Source organism: Nelumbo nucifera, chromosome 2 (assembly GCF_055504915.1).
Source record: "Nelumbo nucifera cultivar China Antique chromosome 2, China Antique-T2T, whole genome shotgun sequence".
Lineage (NCBI taxonomy): Eukaryota > Viridiplantae > Streptophyta > Magnoliopsida > Proteales > Nelumbonaceae > Nelumbo > Nelumbo nucifera.
Window position 1 is genome coordinate 32,351,151 of NC_142650.1, and position 21,314 is coordinate 32,372,464.

Genomic DNA, 21,314 nt, shown 5'->3' on the forward strand with positions numbered 1-21,314 from the left:
CTTTTAAGTTTTAATTAACAATAAACAAACAATGGTTTAAAAAAACAATAAACTAATGTTGTATTTACGAAAATAACACTCCAAATGTTCATAATACCAAAAAGTGTAATTTTTAATCATGATTAAGACAAAGGCATGCAAGGGTATTTTTGCTAATTTTCTAAATTGTATTAATAAAATAACTTATCTCCTAAAACCCTAAAATGTGATCGAACTCCTTGAATTTCTTTGTTTAATCTCTGAAAAGGAATTCTGAGCACGAATTCCGGGATCTGAAAACCTTTTTCAGGTGAAAAAGCAACTAAGACAAGAGAACAACTTAATTTTGCAGATAGAAAGAAGTTTCTTTCTTTTAATTGGCAACTTATGTGAATCTTCTCATTATTTGATCGATCCAATGGCTGTGAAAATGTATAGCCCCGTGGAAGCACCGTAATACAGTATCTCACTTATCTCACCTGGCTTATTTTCTATTGTTCTGCTTATCTTTTCAATTAATTAGTTCTGTGTGATGTTCTGGTCTTCTGGGATCATTAATTTCAGAGGGAGAAATGTTTTTGAGTATTTAATTAGTACAAGCTGTCTCGAATTCTTGAATTTTTTTATGTTCTTTTGTTTTGTTTTGTTTTGGTTTTTTTTTTTTTTTTTTTAGTGCCAGTATAGAGAGAATGGAAGTGAAGAACTGAAGATGGTCTCATCGTCGTTGAGACTCCGCTTATGCGGGGAGCAGAAAGAGGACATGCAAATTGTTGACTTACTAAACGGCGGCGATGACTACGACGGAGGCGACGACTGCGACATGACGAAGAAGAGAGTCTGCAGTGGTGATGTTAGGTGTCGTTCGTCAAGGTCGATTCTGTTTCGTTGGTTTTCTTTGTTCAAGCGAGGGTCCAACAAGGAGCAGAGCAGCAACTCCAGGCGCAGCGTAGCGTCGTCGAAGTCCGAGGTGAAGAGAGACAACGAGTGGCAGGGGAGACGAAAGAAGGAGAGAGTAGGAGTTAGACGAGCTTTGTCTTTAAGCTGTTCGACGGGTGGAACCAAGGGCGAATCGTCTTCTTCCAGATTAGAGGAGACTGCCGGAGCTTCTGACATTGTTGCCCCATCAGGTGATGATTAATAATATTGCCTTCTCCCGCTTTTCTTATTTACGTTTGATTATTTTCTTTAACTGGTACATGCGTTTGTCAATAAAGCCTGAAGATCAATCTTTTTCCTCAAATTTTTGTTTCGTCAGACAAGCTTTTTATGTGATTTATACTGTTACATGCCCATCTTCACATTATCATGATTCTTACTGTTAAGGCTTTGTGGGGTGAGTTGAATAAGAAGTTCCTAGAATTTTAATTAGAATATAGGTTTTGCAACGGTGGGTAAGTGCGATTTAAATTAAAACTCAATGGGTTTCGTTATTAGCTTAGCGCGATTACGGGCTTAATGCATGCCAACGAAAATAGTAAATATTGGTAATAATAAAATATATCACAGCAGGAAATACTGGTGATCAGAAGCTGTAATGAATTCATGCGCATTTTTTGAATGAGCAATTAAACGCTGAGTTTCTGTCCTTCTCTTCATGTGGGTAGGAAAATCAGGAAATGCGGTCCTTTTAATGCTTCACTGAGTAAAGTGACAGGATTCAGATTATTGGAACTCTTCTGCCTACAAGCGGGAAAAGTTCAATATATACAGTCAATAACATGTCATAAACAATGATGGACTATGAATAGAAACCCTAATATGGATTCGCCTCAAGTTAATATGCCATGTTTTGTTCATGATGGCAAGGGAAAACTGGAAGAAGAATTTTCATAATTTTGCCACACCAATTTAGCTCCTTAAGGGATTGAAAAAGTTGAGTAGAACAAAGAAATATAATGCCATTTTTGTGGGTATGTTAGACTTGGATGTCATATAGAACTTTATGTAACATTTACTTTCGGTGCAAATTGAAACCCCAAATTTAGGATGGAATTGGATAAAAAACTATTAAATAGGGTGGCAAAATAGTCTTTAAGGAACCAGGATGCAACTAATTTTCACATGCCACTTTTCGATTAAAGTATATAACTGGTTGAAATAATGATGATGATGTGTGTACTTGCCTGTGCTAAATTCTAAATATATGAAGAAGTATGAGTTTCTTCTTTGGTGAGTAAAATCGTATGAACACCTTTAGTTGAATGTTATGATATAAAAATAAAATTCTCACCAACTAGCCTTACAGGATTTATTGCACATCAGTAGATTGGGAGTTAGGACCTCTCTTAATGCCTGCAATTTATCTCCTTTATTCATTGATTTAGAACTCTGTCAGAATTACTGTACTCTATAGGACTATTTGAGAATAGCTGAAAATGTTTTGTGGTTATGTTGTGTGGTCTGCTGTTAGCTTCTTAAAATGGTAATCAAACCTTCATCTGAATGTTATGAGATAGAATGCCCAGCAACTAGCCTTGCAGGATTTATTGTGCATGATTAGATTAGGACCCCAACATCATTGTACCTTATTGCCTGTCAGTGTTCATCTCCTTATTGGCTTAGAACTCTATATGAGTTGTTGTAGTCTATAAGAACATTTGGGAAAAGCTGAAAATGTGTTGTAGTTGTGGCTGTGTTGTGTGGTGTGCTATTATTTTTCTTATAATCACTAAGATATCAAAATCTGCTCTCACCACTTATTTCTTGTGAAAATCAATTTTTTTATGCAATATGAAGTTGTAAGCCAGGGATGGTTATACTTAGTATTTATTACATATTCCTTAGTTGGATTTAGTATTATGTTTTGGTAGATCCATCTTCTTCTTTTTTAGCTGATTCCATATAGTTGGGATGAGTTTTGGATGATGATGATGAGTTGCATCTTATCCTTTTTTCCTATAAGTTTTATTTACATTGTTGTAGGTTTTTTTCTTGCTTTTTTTAAGTTTCATATCTTTTCTCTTCTCCTTCCAGGAAGATATATAAAGGAGCCATCTTTCAGCTTGGGTCTAGGAGTTGGTCTGGCCTTTCTGCTTGCTGCAACAAAAAATGAATACTATAAGATGATTGAGCTTCGGACTCAAATGGAAACACTTCTTAAAGAAGCTAAATATGGACTTTGTAGGAGAGGGAAAATCTGTAAGCATTCTGATTCACATGGTAACCCCCCTTGTTCGATTGAAGAGTCACATGAAGGTGGAAACATGAATTACGATCTTTCAACTCAAAATTGTGAATCTTCTAAGCATCTTGTAGAGGCAGAAATTACCCTTGAATGTGGTCAGTGTTCGAAATCTAATACATCCATAAGGGAAGGTGTAGTGGGAATGGATCAGCTGGTGGCAGAGCTTGAAGTTGAATTAGAACGTTTGCAGCTCAATTTGGATACTGGAGTTTTTTCAGGTCATCCACAATTGCAATCAAGAGAGGTATATAGCATACTGAGCATATATCTTATTATCTTTTCTTTTTGTACTTTATTGTAATACTTTCTTAGTATGGATTGTTGTTTATTTTCAATTGGATCCTGTTGTGACTGTATGTTGTAAACATACTTTATTGTACAACATGATCATCTCAAGCAGGTTGGTAATTGATATTTGAGATCTATTATGTTGTAGTTGATGCATCATCGGATGGTGTATATAGTGCCTTTTATATTCTCAATCTATTGCAATTCTTTAAGTTGTAGATAGTACCGTTTATTTCATGATGCGGAGTTCCATCTCTCTCAGTTGTAGACAGTACTGTAAATCGTAACTTTTATGGTTTGGTTTTCTTTGGTCATGTTATATTTTTCTTTCATGAAGGCTTTAATCCCTCCTACTTTCTCATAAAACTTGTCTCTTGTAAGCATCGTTCTTTGCCTAGACTTTATAACAGGCCATTACCCAATGTTGGTCCCAGCTATTTGGGGTCTTGGTAGGGGTAGACTGGGGTACAGTTCCTAACCTGTGCGTGTTTTCCTGCACAAAGTGGCCACCCTTAGACTTGCCATCCCAAGAATTTATCGGTACACCAAGTAATTGGCCCTTTTGCCTAGACTGCATCCAAAGATATATTTCTGAATGAAACATCATTCAACTGTAATATAGACTTTCTCATCTTTTCTTTTTTAAATAAATTATATATCAGATTTAGATTTAATATGTTCATGGCTTGGTTGAACTCGAAGAAATGGTAAGTAGATAAGTGTTAACTAGAACTCTGAAATTATATAAAAAATTGGGTATGGACACATCTATCTTGTTGTTGTGGGAGTAACTAGCATTGGCCCTGAGCCATACAATCAATTTGAGCTTGAAGTCATATCCAAGATGTTCATACTTAAATAGTGGATATGGCAATCTATGTTAAGTAATGCATGTTTTACTCGATATAGTAGTTCTATATGAATAACCAATGTATTTTTGTAAGCACCTCTGCCATTAACGATTTATTCAATATTTTGATATATATTTTTACATTAATCTTTTCCCATTTTAATTTAACCTAGCCTTTTCCCATTTAGATTTTATTATACATTGTTTTACAGTTCACATGTTCATTTTAAATGAGGGCATAGATAAAAGTATGCCAATCTAATAAATGTTCTAATATCATTTATAGATGGGAAAATATAATTCATTGGAAGGGCTCCTTTTGCTTTGGTCATCTGGAATGATGGCACTCATTAACTGAGATTGTTCATCAGATAGAAAACCCTTTCAATTGGCCCCATGATTGGTCTTTTGCCAATGGTTGCTTTACATCGCATATTAAAATCTTTCTTTGTAATCCAGTGAACAACATGACCAGGGAAAAGGGCTGACATTTTCATGTGCAGGGTCCTATTGGTTTAAAACTTACCACATGATGAGAGTCGTGTGGACATGTGGAGTCCTTTTTTGAAGCAATGGAACTGTGATATTGAAGTACTGTGGGTAATCTTAAGTCTATTTTTGTATACAACTTGACCAGAAAGCCCATCTTCACCCAAAAAATAAAAGAAAAAAGCAGTAATGAGCCCATGCCCTTTTAAGGCTTTAAATATTTGTATATGTCTTCTTCTATGATATGATTTTATAGCAACAGTCTTGGTTGCTATTTATTTTAGGGAGTATTTTGGGTCTGGGGACACAGGACTGATACATGATTCCCATATGTTGCCACCTTTTCCATGTTTCAAGAATTTGGGACCCACCATTAAATAGGTCCCAAGCCCCAATTAAATGATTCTGGGCCAAAAATCAGCAAAAGCAGATGAATTTTGACCATATGATTTAGGCTTTATTTTTAGAGCTCGTTTTAACTTTAAGAAAAGCTTTCTCCACCAACCAATTAAATCTAGTAAAATCAAATGGTCATAACAGATAACCTTCTATACACTCTGAATTTTATTGTGGTCACAGATCCATCCAAAGGCTGTGTCCCCAGACACCATAAATGCCTTTATTTTACTATTCCGATATTCTCAAGATTTTATTTGCATAATTTTTATTAAATGGAAAAATTTAATTAATAACCATTTTTTGAGTCTTATAAACCATTTTCTTTCCTTATTTTGTAATTGGGTGTTATAAGCCTAGTTAATATGTTATTGTATGCTTTTATCGCTTCTGCTCTGTTATTCTTTTCTATTAAGTTGAAGTCAAGTATTTACCATTTTAGCATGTTTAGCATCATGGTCATACATATCTTCAGGTATATTTCTATACCTAAGGGATTGCTGTGATCTATCTGTTCCATTTCTTAATGCTTGTCTTCTGGTGTAATAAACAATTAAACATAACTTGATGCCTTTCATAATTAGTGGAAGGGGCTGAGTTTTTCTCATCTCAGCTTGGGTTTGTTACAAGCCTGGGCGCTAAGCTTGGATTTGGTTTCTTAAGAGCTCATTTAGGCTTTGCTCGGTTCACTTAAATCCTAGGTTTTAAATAGCAAAGTACGGAAAACATCATTGTCAAGCTAGCTCAATTACTGATGCCATGACTGATGATATAAAGGAAAACAGTCCTTGATTGTTTTTCCTTGCCTGGGTGGCTAAATGCACAAGGAAACAATCTAAATCAAAACAGAAAAAATCTTTTAATCTACATTCCATAGGAGCACTGTGAAATATCAGGAAAATAGGGGCAAAATGAACACGGAAAATCGGCAAAAATAGTACCAACAGGACCCAGAAAGTTTGATTGGAAAGCAAACCCCCTAAAATTCCTTGTAGATAAAGCATAGAAAATCAATTAAAACCGGTGTTAAGAAAACCGGACCGGCTGGTCGGACTGTGACCTGGGACTGTTACGATCCATTTGTCCTATATTGGTAGTTTGGGATGCTAATGTGAGGTATCCCACATTCGTAGTATGGGATACTGTTGTGGGATATATATGTGTTTGGGTTCCCTCCCTCTAACAGCTAGCTTTTAGGGGTGAGTTCTCCTAAGGCACATAACAGGGACCTTGGCCGGTTCGGTCATGCCCCAATAACCACACTTGATTAAAAACTGGTGGAAACCGGCTGACCGGAAAACTGGTGAACCGGTTCCAGTTTTGTGAAACTGCCTGGGTCCTTAACAATTGAAAATTTAAAATGTTTTTAGTAAGACTTGAATCCATGACCTCTAATTTCTATATATTGCTTAATTACCATTAGTCTACCTCTTGTGCATTTGGTACATCTTTATTGCGAGTCTTATACTCATTATCACTATGGCTGTGAGCCTGTAAATAAGTCAACAAGATCGGTCTGAGCTTCATTTTAGAGCTTGTGAGCAGAGATCAATCTTGGAGTAGTTCATTTAATGCTAATTGCTAAATGAGCTTGAGCCAAGCTTGGTTGGGCTCTTCTCATTAAGGATCTCTCTCAAAATTATAGCTCTTTTTTATCTCTATTGTTTCTTATGATTTTCTGTTTTATAATTTGTAGTCATTAATGCACAGTGAGGTTAGAGGTTTTAATCAATGTTCAGAAAACCGGACCAGGCATAGAACCGGAGAAGGGAGAGGTTCACGGGTCAGAGGTTCAACCGGAGGTTGAACAGTGATGACGTGGCATATGCATATATATACTATGGGTCATATAAATACTATATATAATACATTTTATAACTCGTAATGTATTTAAATATGGTAGTTAGATGGCAAGTTTCTTAATTTTTAAAGCAAATGACTAGGGTGCAGGTCTCTTGATTTACATTTTCTTTAAAATACATGTATAATAAAGTAATATGTACAATAAAGAGTTATTAAGTTAATTGTGACAATCATATAATAGAATGGCCTTTAACATTTTACTTATTAGATAATATTAATTATAATTGATTGTCTTATATTTTCTTTTTACAGTTTTGGTGTAACCATTATATATTCCTTTTACAACTTTCATTTCAAAGTCAATTTGTATTAAACTGAACTTTACAAAGGAAAAGTGGAAAATGGAATGGAACACTCTAAGAGGGAGATATAGAACGAATGAAGTTGTGTCTTAAATCAAAGAATAGGAGAAGATAAACAATTGAAGGGACAAAGCTGAAAGCCCTTTTTGTGTTGAATGTGACAACATAGAGGAGAGAGAACGCATGTGTTAATTGTAAATAAAAGGAAAACAATGAATGGATGGATCCCTTGTTTTAGTTAAAATTAGACAGGGGTAACCACAGAGGAGTTAAAGAAGGAACAAAGAGGGTGCAAAGCCCTATGATCTTCCATAGAGAAGATGTTGCTTTGCATCACTTATGGCTGAGAAGGTAAAATGTGGTATTTCATTAGCAAACCAAAGTATACAGAAGCCCCTGCACATAAGGGGTGTACAAAATGTAGATAGAAGTACAAAAGTCAAACAAAAGAGATCCAGAATAAAAAAAAAAAGAGTTAGCCTGAACTCCCTGAAAGGGTTTTTCAATCCTTAATCATGAACATCAGCTCTTTTAAATTACATTTTATTGTATCCATGTATGAGGCTTTGTTGTCAAAGATGCATGAGTTTCTTTCTCTCCATAATGTCCTTCACTCCATATAATAGCAGCAACCAGCAAGTAGTATTCCCCAAATAATTTTTCCTTTTCTACTTAGGCCTTGCAACCTTCATGCTTGGATTAATTCCAACATTGTTTTTAGGAGACAGCTTTGCACTCCAAAGCATGAAAAGGCTAACATCCAAAGGTGATGGGAAAGTTACAGTGAATAAATAGGTGAATTGAAGATTCTGGTACCTCATTACATAATGCCGTGTTTGATTTGAAGGAAAAGGTAGGGAAACTCGTACAAATCTTGTATGGGTTTCCCTACCTTTCCCTTCCTTAACTTTTCCTTCAAACCAAACACAGCCTAAGGGACTGGTATTGTTGTCTAGCAGCAATCCTCTTCTTATCAATAAATATTTAGTCAAACAGAGGCAAAACAGCGGCCTTTTGTGAAGAACTTGTGATGAAGGCTACTAGTTGAAGCCCTACTACAATGAAAATACTACTTTACCATCCATGATGTTTCTCCTAAGCCCATTTGATGTCTCTCTAAATTCAAAATTAATCTTTTATAATACCCTTTTAACCATTTTAGCCTTTTGGTGCAATGGTTGGGTTGCTTCATTGCAACCTGGGTGACCAGGGTTCAAATCTTGGAAACAGCCTCTCTGCATGTGTAGGGTAAGGCTGCATACATCTGTCCCTCCCCAAACCCCGCATTGGTGGGAGCCTCATGCACTAGGCTGACCTTTTTATTTTGTTTATGGTAAGGTTTATGTTATGGGCCCGCGAATAGGATCTCGTCACGGGTCGGTCCACAGGGAAAATCCTCTGTTTTCCCTTGTTTCTCCCTACTCTTGATGGATCTATCTAGGCGCCCTAATGGTGATTTGTTCAAGAGATCACCTAACTCTCCTTTATTCTCTTTCTTGACTGAATATTCGATATCCTCATTCAATAATGGTGTCTCCTTAAATAGGAGATTACAAGGGTCCTAATCTTAGGGAGTCTCCTTGTTGAATAGGGAGACTTCCAATTCTATCTTGCTAAGGATAAGATAAGCTAATCCTAATCTGATAATAAGATAAACTAATGCTAATCTGATAACAAGATAAACTAATCCTAATCTGATAATAAGATAAACTAATCCTAATATGATAATTTACTAACAAGATAAGATAAGAGCAATAGAATAAGATAAGAGCAAGCAAGATGATCTAATCTAATCTGGCGGTGGGTCAGGTTCCTGTTGCTGCCGGCGGCGATGGTACGTCTTTCCGAGGAATGCGTCCATAACAGTTTAGCTATGCCACCTAAAATTGTTAGATCTACACCAAGGTGAGGCACAAAGTGGTTTCCAAAAAGCAATGTAGTAGAATACTTTATGTATTCTGTAGATTCTTTCTTTACAAGTCAAGGTTATGCTCTAAAAGAAAGCCTTGCTTAGCATTAACAAAGGCATTTCACCCTTGTCCAAGTTAATGAAAGTTTCCCTAAATTTCTATGCAGTTTTTTTGAGAAGTGAAGTTCTTTCTTGGTGTGAGACCCTATTATTCCCATTGATAAAAAAAGATCCTATTATCCCCATCTTTGATTGGTGACATTCTTTAATTGGGTTGGGTAGCATGACTATTCTCTTATGATAGATACGAACATGGATATGGGTAACAGGGATAATGACTCTCCATTTCCTAAAATTCTGGACATAGATACCAGTACTGGTATCCAATAGGTAGAAATCACTGATTGCAGATTTAGTTGAATTTCTTGTGAAGGGAAAGAGGAGGAAGATGGAGATTTCAGCAGTAGAGAAGAAAAGAGGAGGAGAAAAGAGTAGGAAGTCAACCGGGATTCTTAGATAAACCCTAGCCGCCAACCCTTCATTATAATTTATACTTAAAGGATGGGATATTACAAGGATGCCCTTAGTAGGGCGGCTACTAATGTAGTTGAATGGTCACAACTTAAAAACATAAACTAATGGGCCTAAAGCTCAACAACTTCTTAACTAAATAACTTAAAATAAGAATAAAAACAACTAAGCCCAACTCAACACTCCCCCTCAAGTTGGGAGTAAATGTCACACATTCCCAACTTGTGTAGATCATGCTTCAATTTATGGAAGACAAACTTCTCCAGAAGTCACTCTTTCTCTGATAAAATGTCTATCCACTTCAATGTGCTTAGTTCGGTCATGCTGGACTAGGTTATGGGCAATGTTAATTGTTGCCTGGTTATCATAGTACAACATCATAGGTTCTTCTGCCTGTACACCAATTTCTTCTAATAGGGAACAGATCCAGAGAAGTTCTGAAACTCCATGTGCCATGCCCTGTATTCAGCTTCGGCACTTGATCTTGCCACCACTGTTTGTTTCTTACTCTTCCATGAGACAAGGTTACCCCCAACAAGGGTGCACTCCTGAAGTTGATCTCCTGTCATCAAGGCATCTTGCCCAATCTGCATCTTTATAACCCTCTAGTTTCAACTGTCCATGATCAGTAAACAATATGCCTCTGCCTAGGTGTCCCTTCAGATAAGCAAGAATCCTGTCAACTGCCTCCCAATGCTGGACTCGTGGAGCATGCATGTATTGACTTACCACACTTACTGCATAGGAAATGTCTGGTCTTGTCATACACAAGTATAGCAGCCGACCCACAAGTCTCTGATATCTCCCAATGTCCTTTACTGGCTCACCTTCTGATGCATTGACTCTATGGTTCTGATCAATGGGGGTACTAATTGCCTTCGTTCCAAGCTTTCCTGTCTCTTGAAGAAGATCCAAGACATATTTCCTTTGAGAGATAAAAATTCTATGTTTTGATCTTGCAACTTCAATGCCTAAGAAGTATCTTAGTTCTCCAAGATCCTTAATTTCAAATTCTTTATGTAGATTCCTTTTCAGACAATCAATCTCGCTTAGGTCATTCTTCGTGACAACAATATCATCCACATAAACAATTAGGACTGAGACCGAAGATCCCCTTCCCTTCACAAACAAGGTATGATCGGATTGAGTTCGAGTGTAGGCAAAAGCAATCAAGGCCTTTCTGAATCTGTCAAACCATGCTCTGGATATTTCAAGCCATAAAGTCACTTCTTAAGCCTACATACCTTTCCTTTTCAGCATCACTGTAGAAGCCAGCAGGAAGATCCATATACACTTTCTCTTGCAGATCCCCATTTAGGAAAGCATTCTTCACATCAAGTTGAAACAAGGGCCAAGAGTATGAGGCAGCAAGAGAAAGAAGTATCCGAACAGAGGTCATCTTCGCAACTGGTGCAAAGGTCTCTAAGTAATCAATGCCATAGGTCTGTGTGTACCCTTTTGCAACAAGTCTTGCCTTGTACCTTTCTATACTTCCATCTGCCTTATATTTTACTGTGTAAACCCATCTGCATCCAACTGTCTCCTTGCCCTCTGGTAGATCCACAATGTCCCATGTCTGATTCTTAGTCAAAGCTGCCATCTCTTCCTGCATAGATGTCTTCCACTCAGGTTTGGAGAGAGAGCCTCACTAACACCCTTGGGTATAGACACAGAGTCAAGAGAGGAAAGAAAAGCACGGTAGGAAGGAGAAAGTCCACTGTAGGATAAGTATTGTGAAATACGATGAGTAGTACACTTTTTCTTCCCTTTTCTGAGAGCAATAGGAAGATCGAGGTAATCTGTAACAGGGTTAGTAGAATCAATGGGAACTGAAACAGTAACGGGACCAAGAGGAATACCTGAATCCATGTCAGCTGAATTTGGAGTCTCCAAGGAATCGACAGGAAGTGATGTGAGTTCTGTTGTAGTGGAATCAACCTCCTTGTGAAGTCTCTGTCGTAAGTAATGCTGAGAAGCAGGACGCAAAGGAGGTGGTAAGGTAGGTGACACAGGAGGGTCAAGCACAGGAGTAGACACAGGGACTGGAACTGGGAGAGGAATAGACTGCTGACTCACTTCCCCAAAACACTCCCCCTGAAAAGGATTTTTTGAGAAGAAGTATGTGGATTCAAAAAAGGTGATATCCATGGTAACATACCGACTCCCAGAGACTGGATCATAGCAACAATACCCTTTCTAATTTTCTTCATATCCAAGGAAGACACATTTCTTTGCCTTGGGATCAAGCTTCGAGTGGTGAGGACCAAGGATATGTGCAAAGCAGACACACCCAAACACCTTGAGAGGAATATGAAACATCTCCCTCTCAGGAAAGAGGAGACTGAATGGGGTGCTGAATCCAAGTATACGAGAGGGCACCCTGGTAATTAGATATACTGCTGTGAAAACTGCAACTGCATCACCCCAAAACCGAATTGGAACTGTAGATGTGATCATCAATGCTTCTTGCAATCTCAACAATGTGTCTGTTCTTCCTTTCTGCAACATCATTCTGTTATAGACTGTAGGGACAACTGCTCTGATGGACAACACCATATTCTAACAGATATGAGACTAGGTGTTTTTCAAAATATTCCTTGGCATTGTCTAATTTGAACACATTTATTCTTGTTCCAAACTGTGTTGGCACCATCTGATGAAATTGCCTCACCAAGGATGGTACTTCATCGCGGGATCTCATTAGGTAAATCCAGGAGTATCGTGAGAAATCATCCACAAATAAGAGAAAATATTGATAGCCTCCCATAGAAGGAACATGGTAAGGTCCAGAATGAATAACATCAAAAGAAAAAGAACACCTTTTATTACTAAGTTTAAATGAATGTCTACAATGCTTTCCAAGTTGACAACCTTCACACTTCAGACTTGACAAACTAATAGACTAAAAAAGTTTTAGAAACAAAAGACTCAATGAAGAAAAAGGTAAATGGCCCAAACGATTATGCCAAAGCATAATTTGACCCACATACCCTGACTCACTATCCCTGTTGACATGATGACTCTGATGAGGAGGAAGCACATCTAGGAGGTAGATCCCATTCACTTCATGACCACTCCCAATTGTTCTCTTTGAATCCAGATCCTACAAAATACAATGAGTAGGAGAAAAAATTACTGAGCAATTTAGGTTCTTAATCAAACTATTAACATATAACAAATTAGTGCTAAATCTGGGAACATGAAGGATAGAGGGTAGAGAAATAGAATCACTAATCTTGACAGATCCCTTCCCAACAATGGGAACATGGGATCCATCAGTTGTGGAGACCCTATCTTTGCTAGAACAGAGCTGGTAAGAAGAAAAAATAGTAGAGCTATGGGTCATGTGCTCTGGGGCTCCAGAATCTATAATCCAAGGAGGTCCCTCCTTACCTGAAGTAGAAACCTAATTTGCAGTGGCGTGTGAACTACCTGTGTGAGCAAAGGAAGTAGAGTGGACTCCACCATTACCACCTGTACCTTGCTAACTTGTTGCTGAACTGGAATGTCACCAGTAACTACCATGTGAGCATTTCCCTTCTTATTTTTCAGTCTAGTCGGTACAAGATGTGGGTGAAGCTTCTAACAAGTATCTCTTGTGTGTTTAGGCTTCTTAAAGTAGTTATAGATTAAATCTCTTTTATCTTCTTTCTTGATTTCACTGCCACCCCGATCTCTACTTTGTTTAGGTTTCACAGTACTCATCATGACAGGCTGATCAAAAATAGGATTTTTCATCATCACATCTCTCTTGCTCTCCTCCCCTGACACAAAGGCATATGCCTGGGAGAGGGCAATACTGTCCCTGGAAAGAAGATGTTGTCTTGCAATATCATACTCAGGATTAAGGTCAACAAGAAATTCAAACACCCTATACTTCTCTAGATGTTTCTGAGAGGTAGCTGTATCCTTAGTGGTTTCCCAAGCAAATGTCTCTAAATGGTCAATCTCCTGCCATAGGGTTTTAAGGGTTGAAAAATAGGCTGCAACAGGTCTATCTCCCTGCCTTGTCGAAATAATCTGATTTCTCAACTGATAAGCCCTAGCAACATTCTCCCTTTGTGAATAGGTTTCTGCAACCCCATCCCATACTTAGTTGTATTTGCCCATAAAAAATTTTTACTTATATGGGGCAACATGAAATTACACAACCAAGTCATCACCATATAATTCTCCTGTACCCACCAGGAGTTGCTAGTTTCGGGTTTCACTTCTTCATCAGTGATATACCCTAATTTCCCACGAGCACCAATGGCCATCTTTGCAGATTGTGACCATTCTAAGTAATTTTTACCATCCAACTGTAGTAATGGTTCCAATCCTGAAAAGGTCTCCAACACCTCCTCCCACTGGTCCCATTTCACTCCCGGGTTTATTTTCAACTCCGTGACCCTCCATGCTTCTCAAAAAGTGTAATGAAAATAACTGAAATATGCAAGAAGATCAAACGAAACACTTCTGGAACCAACAACACCTTTCTGGTGTCCTAGACTGTCTTCCCATAAAAGATTCATTTTCTGCGGGATGAGAGAAGAGGGAGAAGAGGCAGCCGCTCTCTCTAGAAGCCTCCAAATCAGGCATGACTTGAACCGCCCCTTACAGAAAACTCCAAGGAACCCTAAAAAATTAGGGCACCACTTCCTAGGTCAAAATTGAAGAGTCCAACAGAAATAGGACTCTTCCCCTTTCTCTAGTTTTTCCTGATTTTGATGAGAAACCCTAGACCAGCTATAGGGCAAACAGATTCACAAAAAAATCCAAAAACTGGGCTTACCTGAGATCTTCGATCAGCCTCTTATCACCATGTAGTCGGCCAATCTAGGACTGCATGAGAAAACAACTCAAGGAACCTTCGGCTTGCTTTGATACCAAGTAGAAATCACTGATTGCAGATTTAGTTGAATTTCTTATGAAGGGAAAGAGGAGGGAGATGAAGATTTCAGCAGTAGAGAAGAAAAGAGGAGGAGAAAAGAGTAGGAAGTCAACCAGGATTCTTAGGTAAACCCTAGCCACCAACCCCTCATAATTTATACGTAACTTAAAGGATGAGATATTACAAGGATGCCCTTAGTAGGGCGGCTACTAATGTAGCTGAATAGTCACAACTTAAAAACATAAACTAATGGGCCTAAATCCCAACAACTTCCTAACTAAATATCTTAAAATAAGAATAAAAACAACTAGGCCCAACTCAACACAATGTAATGCTTCTATCATGCATTTGTATCTAGTTATTAAAGCTAAATGTCCGATTTCAAGACTTAATGTCTTTCCAAATTTAATTAAATACCCAAATGTGCAGATCTTTTTATGGTATTTTTTGTTAAAGTGTCTGTATGATACTAGAAAGGCATGATACCTAAAAACTTATAACCATTCAACCAGTATCATAGAAGTGGTAACCAATCAATTGGTCTTCATCAAAATTCAAGGGGTGGGGGAGTTTCTGATGGTCAAAGTTCTTCCAGTATCATACCTTTTGGCATCATAGACAGCCTTTGTTAAAACATGCCGTTTTACATATTTTAAAAGTTTTAATGCAATAAAGTAAATCTAGAAGTATCCATGCAGTGTCTGGTATTATATATATTCTCCCTGTCTCTCCTATCTTCCTCTTCTATCACTTTTCCTTTCTCCTTTGTTCGAATATTTTCTTTCCAGGGAAACAACTCCATTGCAACCAGTGTTTTAAAAACTAATCTAGGGCTTGAACCATTGCCCCCTCCATGTCAACAGGTCCCCATGATACCATCCACATAAAAAATAAAAAAAAAATACAACAACCCGCTAACCCACTAAACGGGTGTGACAGATCAACAGTTAAACCACCTGGGTCGTTGGGGATTGAGTCAACAATTCTTGTAAAATAGCAGTTGGAGATCGACCCAAACCAGTATTGTGCCCATTTATAAAAAAACCAGTATTTTGGCTGGGTTACTGGTCTGACCAGACAGGTCAACAGCGGGTTGAAAACACTGGCAACAACCTGCAATCTTTTGGGTCAAGAGCTTTCTCTTCTCAGTTAGCATTCCTGCTTCAACATGTCTACATTGCCTATCAAAATGAACAATATTTTATTATCAATCGTGTTTCGTGTTCTATGATATGCTTTATAATTTTCAAATGTAGTAATATCTAATAATACAAAGTTGTTTTTGAAATGGTAAAGTATAATATGTTTTCTTCTGATTTTCTTGAACACATTATTGTTTATTAGTAGATAAATTGAGGAATAGTAATTACATCCATATAATTAGGTTAGTTTCTCAAAATACTGTTAGGTTTAACTATTTTTTATGATTTAGTAATCATAATAGGGACGTCTTTATATATTAGTCATAAAAGAGGCAGTTTTCTTCCAAAAGAAAGCTGGCATCTCATGTCAGACGTGTATTCATGTGGACTCAATTTGACTCATTTGGACTCTTGAAATCTTTTTGATACTTGTCTGCCTATATTTTTTCATTTGTTATGAGATTAAAGCATTTATTAAAGAAAATAAATGGGAGCGTAGTAAGCCTTCCCACATTAAATATGAGAGTAATAGCCAAAAGAAGAGAAAGACAGAATTAAACAGCCAAGGAAAGGTTTCCCAAGTAAATACTTTCCTTATATGACTACCCTGGTAAGTCCATCCCTCTGCAGAAAGAGTATCTTTCAACCCTGTCCTGGCTAGAGCATCTGCTAATGAATTCAGTGATCTGATCCAGGAATCCTGTTGAACGATATATTCATCCTGGCATTAAATAGTCTTGCCTTATGTGATACCTAAGTGCCAAAGGACCATCTCAGAGTGTTCTAAGATTCCCAAATACCTATACAAGGATGTTGTATCCCATTGGATACTTCAATTTCTAGTGTAAATTTTGTATCAAATATCCATACATGTCCTTGTCATATCCTGGTAACATAACTCTCCAACAGGGCCAGACTCCAGATATGCTGCAATCACTTCTCCTAGAAGTATAACCATTGCTCAATTGCCCAGGATTTCCTAGAGAGCAGCCATAAGATTTGAGTTTTACCCATTGGAGTCCATTGCTTTGGATGGATAGCCTTGCCAAAGAAAATGTTTCCACATCATGCCACCCCTGAAAATATAATCAATGAGGAACTATTTTTATCATGATCACATATATGATGGAATTTAGTAGATTTCTTTTTTATTTTCCCTTGAGAGATTTGCCTGTTTCTTTCTTCTGATGAGCTCCACAAGATTGCTGACTTATCTACAATGGTGAAGCTAAGTGGACTTAAAATTCTCTAATCTAGAAGAGTTAGTTGTAGGGCATTGTAGTTTTGTAAGAAGGTTATGTGCTAGATCATTCATCAAAAAAAGAAAAAAGGTTATGGGCTAGAATTTCTGAGGAGCTGGCTTTTACCTGGTTTAAGCAGAAGGGGAAAAGTGATTTGGGGACTTCTTCCTTTGGCCCTGGTGTGGACCGTTTGGCTGGAAAGAAATTCCAGAATTTTTAAAGGTATAGGGAACTTGGAGGATTCAATTGTAAAGGCCTTATGGGGCAGAACATACTCATGGGTAGAAGTGCATAGATGTTTTGGGGGTACACCTTATAGTACTTTCTTCATTTCTGATACTCTTTTTTGTAATTACCAAAGAGCAAATTGATGTATAGTCTTGTACCTCTTGGTGTTGATGTGCACAGCATCTTGCTGTAGCAGGGAGAGTGGTTTGTAATTTTCTTTTTGTTTAACATAATACTTTCTTCAAAAAAGATAAACACATGTACTTATTATTAGACCTTTGGTAATCATGTTACAAAAATGTTACATTTATTGTACTCTAAATATCATCTGATTGTTTTTTTATTCTCCTAATTTCTGTTAGTTATTTTCTTTTTTATTTTTCATTAAGTACTCAGTTTAAATACAAACGTACAATTTAATATTATTTTACACCAAGTTAAATAACATAATTGATACTATTTGAAGGGTGGGGTTCTGATACTGGGGTCATTTAATGAAGAAATTTAGACAACCATGGTATCTCTTCTACACGGAAGATTGCCTTGGGCCCAATAAAAGCGCCTGTCACCTTTCATTCATAGAATAAACGTCTGGAAACCTTAACATGTGCTCAAGTAAGTCTCTTTTGATGGGCATGCTTTATGTTGGCCAGCTGTTATCACTTGGGCATAAATCAAATAAATGCAAAGTATTTGGCTGGCAGGCATTATGGGAGTGAATACATGTCCAATTTGGAGGGGCCTCTATCGGCCTATCTGATAGATGATTTGAATTGACCACAGGATTCCTCCATGTGGCACAAATAGATAGGGTCTGCCTAGGTGCTTCCCTTATTGACCTATTTTAGAAATATTTTCCTTATTTTAAAAACATAACTGTGAAACTAAGTACACATTAAATACATGTAATTTCATGACTGGTAACTACTATAAAATGTGCATTTCTTTTAAATTAACTATTTATGTAAAAATTAAAGAAGATTTTTTTTTTTCGGTAAAAGAATTACAAGAATTATGGGTTCGAGGCTAGCATTAACAAGTTCTCTTTTTGTGGGTTGGGATGTTTATTAGGCCTTGTAATCATTTTGGTTAATTGTGATTAATGAACAAAATTTCCCTAGTACCTTTTCACAATTAGGAATACTTTACAACAATCTGAAAATTTCAACAAGATATCAAAACTCGTAATATCAACTAATATTCGGTAAAAAAATTGGTAGTGTTATATTCTAGGGTGTCCTTATTTCCTCTGGATAGATTGGGAATATTTAGGAGATTTTTCTGAACTCAGGAAATCGCAAACCATGTTTATGGCTCATAATTTACATTTCATGAGTAATGAACCACGTAATAATTTTATATACCCGAGTTTGCTTTTTTGAATCTTTTAGGCACCACAGTTCCTTGACATGTCCATTCAGTTTCTCTTTGGTCAAGTTGTTTGTTTTGTTCCGTCTCTCCTAAAAAGTATTGCAGTTAATTTTCTGTTTGAGAAGGTGGGGATGGGGATGCGGTTGGGGGTTGAGTGTATATTGTATGGATGGATTTGAAATTCATGAAGTACATATTTAGTATACTACCAAATTGCTCAAATGTGATGTTTTTATGTATTTGCTAATTTAGAATTCTCCTTTGGGAGTCATGTTACTGAGTTTGCTTATGATCCAATTCTTTAATCCCGTATGTTTTTATGTAATCTGTTTTTTTTTTTTGATGATCCAATGACTACTAGGTATACCAGAATACATCTATGCATGCTTTTATGTGCCTGTATATGTTTCTAGCCGGGAGATGACCACTTTAGACAATGAAGGGAACTGAAACCAACCAATATCTGTATTGCTTGGCATCCATTAGACTTGAGTCCACTGGCATTGTGCAATATTAGTTTTAATACGTTAACTGAGGAAATGCTGCTCCATTTTAGTAAAAATCATGTGAATTTCTAATTGATTTTATGTGATACTACATTAGTTCTGTTGCTTTCAGTGTTGCTACCATCCAGTTAGGTAAGCTTTACCTAGGGAATCTGTAGGTGAGACTCACCAAATGGATTGTCCTAATCCATTGTATTTATGCCATCTCTGGGTACGGAACAATAGGAATATAGCAATATTATTATTATCATCATACAATTAGCTTTTCCCAATCATGATTTAAGCAATTTCAATTCTTAATAGAAGTTTTCATATAAAGGTTATGAATCGTTTGTCTTCAATTTATGACATATTACCTACCACATTTTCTAACACTCAAAATATTGAAATCATAGGTGGATATTGATGACACTTCTCTCTCTGAAAGGCATAGTGCTAGTTTTGGAGAAGTGGACAATGGACAAGACACTTGTGATTTGGAGCACTGTGGAGTTTCTCCTAAAGAGCTTGAGAGAAGGTTGCACGAGCTATTGGAAGAAAGACAGCAACAACGGATAGCAGAGCTTGAGTTTGCTTTGGAGTGTGCTAAGCACAGACTCCATGAGAAAGAAATGGAAGTTTCTTGGTGGAAGGACACTACACAGTACATCTCTCAGCATGTTCTAGAAGCCCCACGCTTATCAAGGTAAGTAAGATGGTTTTCAAAAAGCCATTGCATCAAGAATAAGCCATGATTAAATGATGTGCCTGTAAATCGATTTTTTGTCAAAGGTGCCAATTGGCTCAGTTGGTAAAGTTAATGGATGTAGTTCCCACTGACCTGGGATCAAATCCTGCCTTCACTCTCCCTTCCCCACCTGACATCCAAGATTAAAAAATAAATCTATTGTTTTTGTTATAGTTGATTTTTAGTCTCCTTTTTGCTTTGTTTTACTTCATTTATCTTTTGATTGCGAGAGGCAACATCATGTAATATGGTCTGTATACAAGGAGATAGTGGAAAACAAGGAGATGACAAACAGAAAATGAAGACATGGGATTGACTTACACTTTTTTTTTGTTGTATGGGATGCTAGGGTGTTAATGCACTTCTTTTTCAAGTGATGAACATGATGTTTTGTAGTAAAGTTTATAGTTTATATACTTAACAGCACTCAGTATCTTATTTCAGTAATTACAATTAAAAGAAGGTGAATTATCTGATCATTGTTTAGTCCAATCAGTTTTTGGGCTATGACTCTCCCAGCCTTCACAGCAAGAGTTGGAATGAAAGTCCGTGTCTAATCCGTGCTAAGCATTTTCTAATTGAGATATCAAGGACTTGTTGGGCATTGATTTTCTTAATAAGCACTAATGGAAACCCCAATTATTCTTTATCCAGTAGCTCAGTGACTTTCTGTTTCAAGATTTGCAGCCAGGAGCTATGGATGAAATTGAATCTTGTTTCTGGGTCGGGGCATCCATGCCTCCATGGATATAAAAATTGATTTGAAATGCTGAATAAGTAAATCAGCTAATGGCTAATGTCTTATTGGGGCAATGACCTATGGAATAGCTCATTTTGACAGCTGGCCTTCATGATTCACACCCATCTGGATTGTCTGTTTCAGAAATGATTCTGAGACCATGGAAGTAAAGCGGTGGCAAAAATCAAGGTCGTGAGCTGTTCCACACGTGCATATCATTCAGGAAAATCATCCATTCTAATATCCCAACTGACATCACCATTCAATTGCAAGGAGACGCTTCTCAGGTACAGATTGTAATTATGATCATGACTAGTCTTAATCATATCTAAGCCAAGTCTGAGTCTTTATTAGATCGCAGGTCGGCAGGGATATATGGTCATTAAGATTATCAGTCTTGGCGTGCACAATTGCACATGCAAGGGCCAAGGAGTAAGCCCGCCCATTACTTCCACTACCTGTTATCCGGTACTGACCGGAATAAGTGATCCTTGATTGCAACAATTCACATGACAGGCATGCTTAGAGAGTCGAAGGATCAAATATTCAAATGGTTGATGGACTTGTTGGCTTCGCTCAGTTCCTTTATCTGGGTTATTTATTTGATGTTGTGGGTTAGGTGGGATTCGTTGACAGGTAATCTAATTCCACTTTCACGGTTTCACCCGTCAATTTCCTTCCAGAAACCAAGCAAGT

At 37.2% G+C, this 21,314-nt stretch overlaps 1 protein-coding gene across 2 annotated transcripts; it reads left to right on the top strand.

Moving 5' to 3' along the window:
* The first annotated feature begins 206 nt into the window (after window positions 1-206).
* Window positions 207-20,279, top strand: LOC104603302 (myosin heavy chain-like protein). Of its 2 annotated transcripts, none has more exons than XM_010267300.3 (4): window positions 207-440; window positions 653-1,106; window positions 2,953-3,407; window positions 19,548-20,279. In XM_010267300.3, the coding sequence occupies exons 2-4, from the start codon at window positions 689-691 to the stop codon at window positions 19,839-19,841; spliced, it is 1,167 nt and encodes a 388-aa protein (XP_010265602.1). In that variant the 5' UTR covers window positions 207-440; window positions 653-688; the 3' UTR covers window positions 19,842-20,279. The 2 variants fall into 2 exon arrangements, with proteins under 2 accessions (XP_010265602.1, XP_088755595.1); XM_088899469.1 differs by having other exon boundaries at window positions 207-411.
* The last annotated feature ends 1,035 nt before the right edge of the window (window positions 20,280-21,314 follow it).